General features: G+C 34.9%; 1 protein-coding gene across 1 annotated transcript; it reads left to right on the top strand.

Moving 5' to 3' along the window:
- Positions 1-762: 762 nt before the first annotated feature.
- On the top strand, positions 763-1401 carry LOC118755710 (lithostathine-2-like). The gene is made up of 3 exons (XM_036490533.1): positions 763-915; positions 989-1097; positions 1175-1401. Exons 1-3 carry the CDS (start codon positions 763-765, stop codon positions 1393-1395), a joined length of 483 nt encoding a protein of 160 aa, XP_036346426.1. The 3' UTR covers positions 1396-1401.
- Positions 1402-1441: the final 40 nt, after the last annotated feature.

Below are 1441 nucleotides of genomic sequence, written 5' to 3'. Positions count from 1 at the left end.
TGTATCACAATATCAGTCAAAGGATAAGTTAAGAATAAGTTAGCTTGAATCTACTTTTGAGGAGGGTTACCACCTGTTTAAGAAGTTCCATTTAATCAACTTGTACACAAATTATTTTAACATAAAGAACGATTGAAGCGGGTTACCATGTGTTTAAAAAGTGACATTAAATTTATTTAAAAAGGTGGGTATCAATCGAAATTGGTTTGAAAGGGCTTTATTTCGGAAATATTTTTAAAAGGGTTGCCACCTGGGAAAGGACTTTAAAAAGGTATTTATTTGAAAATATTTTGAAGTGTAACACGCAGAAATTTCATACACTCCGCGAAGCGGGTGAGGGAAAACTACTGCAGTATACATATTCGTAAGTACAAATATGCGCATATTATCTTACGGTACAAAATTCAAAAACATTGAAAGTGAAGTCAAAAAATGCAGTGCCAAATGCTACGTGATTTCATTAGTTTAGCAAAGATAAGATAAAATAAATTTATGGATCACTTTGTTTCGAACTAAGTAATTCCCCACGTCAATTAATGCACGCGCGCATAGTATCTGTTTAAAAAAATTATACATACATACATACATATGTACATACATACATGTTCACAAACAATTCATAGTCATTCATCATTTTTGTTATACTTACAAAAAAAAGGCAGCAAAAATATGGAATTACCAAAAATTTAATTCTTATAAAAAGCACGAAAATGTTCAATGAAAATCAGTTATAAATTTAATTTTGCCAATAAATCATAAAAAATGCAGCAGTTCGCCACTAAATTCGCACTTTCGCTTGCAGTGCTGATTGCCTTCAGCCAGGCCACACCGCTAAATCAGGAGACTGGAACTATTGACTTCGACTGGCGTGGCAACCTACAGGAAAATGCCAATTACTATGTCAGCCAAAATCAGGTAAAATAACTGTAGGGAAATCACATTTATATTTTTCAACAAAATCCTTTATTTTGCCCAAATTTCCTCGAAGGTTTCCTGGTTTTCTGCCAATTACTTCTGCTATTCGAACGGTTGGGATCTGGTATCGCCTAGCAACTTTTCAGCAGAAATTGAATTGAAAGGATTTGTGGAATTGTTTGGTATTTTTTAACTTTAAGGCCATTTTATTTCACAAATTTATATACATCGGCTGCAATAATTTCTTCCCTCCTTACAGGTCTCACCAAATACAACTACTGGGCTGCTGGCAATCGCTTGGCCAATCAAAAAACTTGGACCTGGGGCGTTGGTGGCGAGAAATTCTCTCTTACTAACTGGGCTACCAATCAACCAACAGCTAGCGGCAATAACTGCTTGTTGCTACAAACTAACACCACCGATATTTTGTGGGCCAATCAGGATTGTACTTCCCAGTACAACTTTATCTGCCAAAAGTAGGGAACAATGGATTTGAAATATGTAAATCTAAAATAAACTAAAGAGA

This window comes from Rhagoletis pomonella, unplaced genomic scaffold (genome assembly GCF_013731165.1).
Source record: "Rhagoletis pomonella isolate Grant_MI unplaced genomic scaffold, Rhpom_1.0 Rhpom_scaffold_07105, whole genome shotgun sequence".
In the NCBI taxonomy this organism is placed as follows: Eukaryota; Metazoa; Arthropoda; class Insecta; order Diptera; family Tephritidae; genus Rhagoletis; species Rhagoletis pomonella.
Note: the sequence above shows the minus strand (reverse complement) of the source record. Positions and strands in the feature narration are given on the sequence as shown.

Bases quoted from the DNA above. Each gene is read 5' to 3' on its own strand.
- LOC118755710 (XM_036490533.1), top strand. From the start codon at position 763: ATGCAGCAGTTCGCCACTAAATTCGCACTTTCGCTTGCAGTGCTGATT. The intron at 916-988 runs GTAAAATAACTG...ATTTCCTCGAAG, and splicing joins ACTATGTCAGCCAAAATCAG to GTTTCCTGGTTTTCTGCCAA. The intron at 1,098-1,174 runs GTATTTTTTAAC...CCCTCCTTACAG, and splicing joins AGGATTTGTGGAATTGTTTG to GTCTCACCAAATACAACTAC.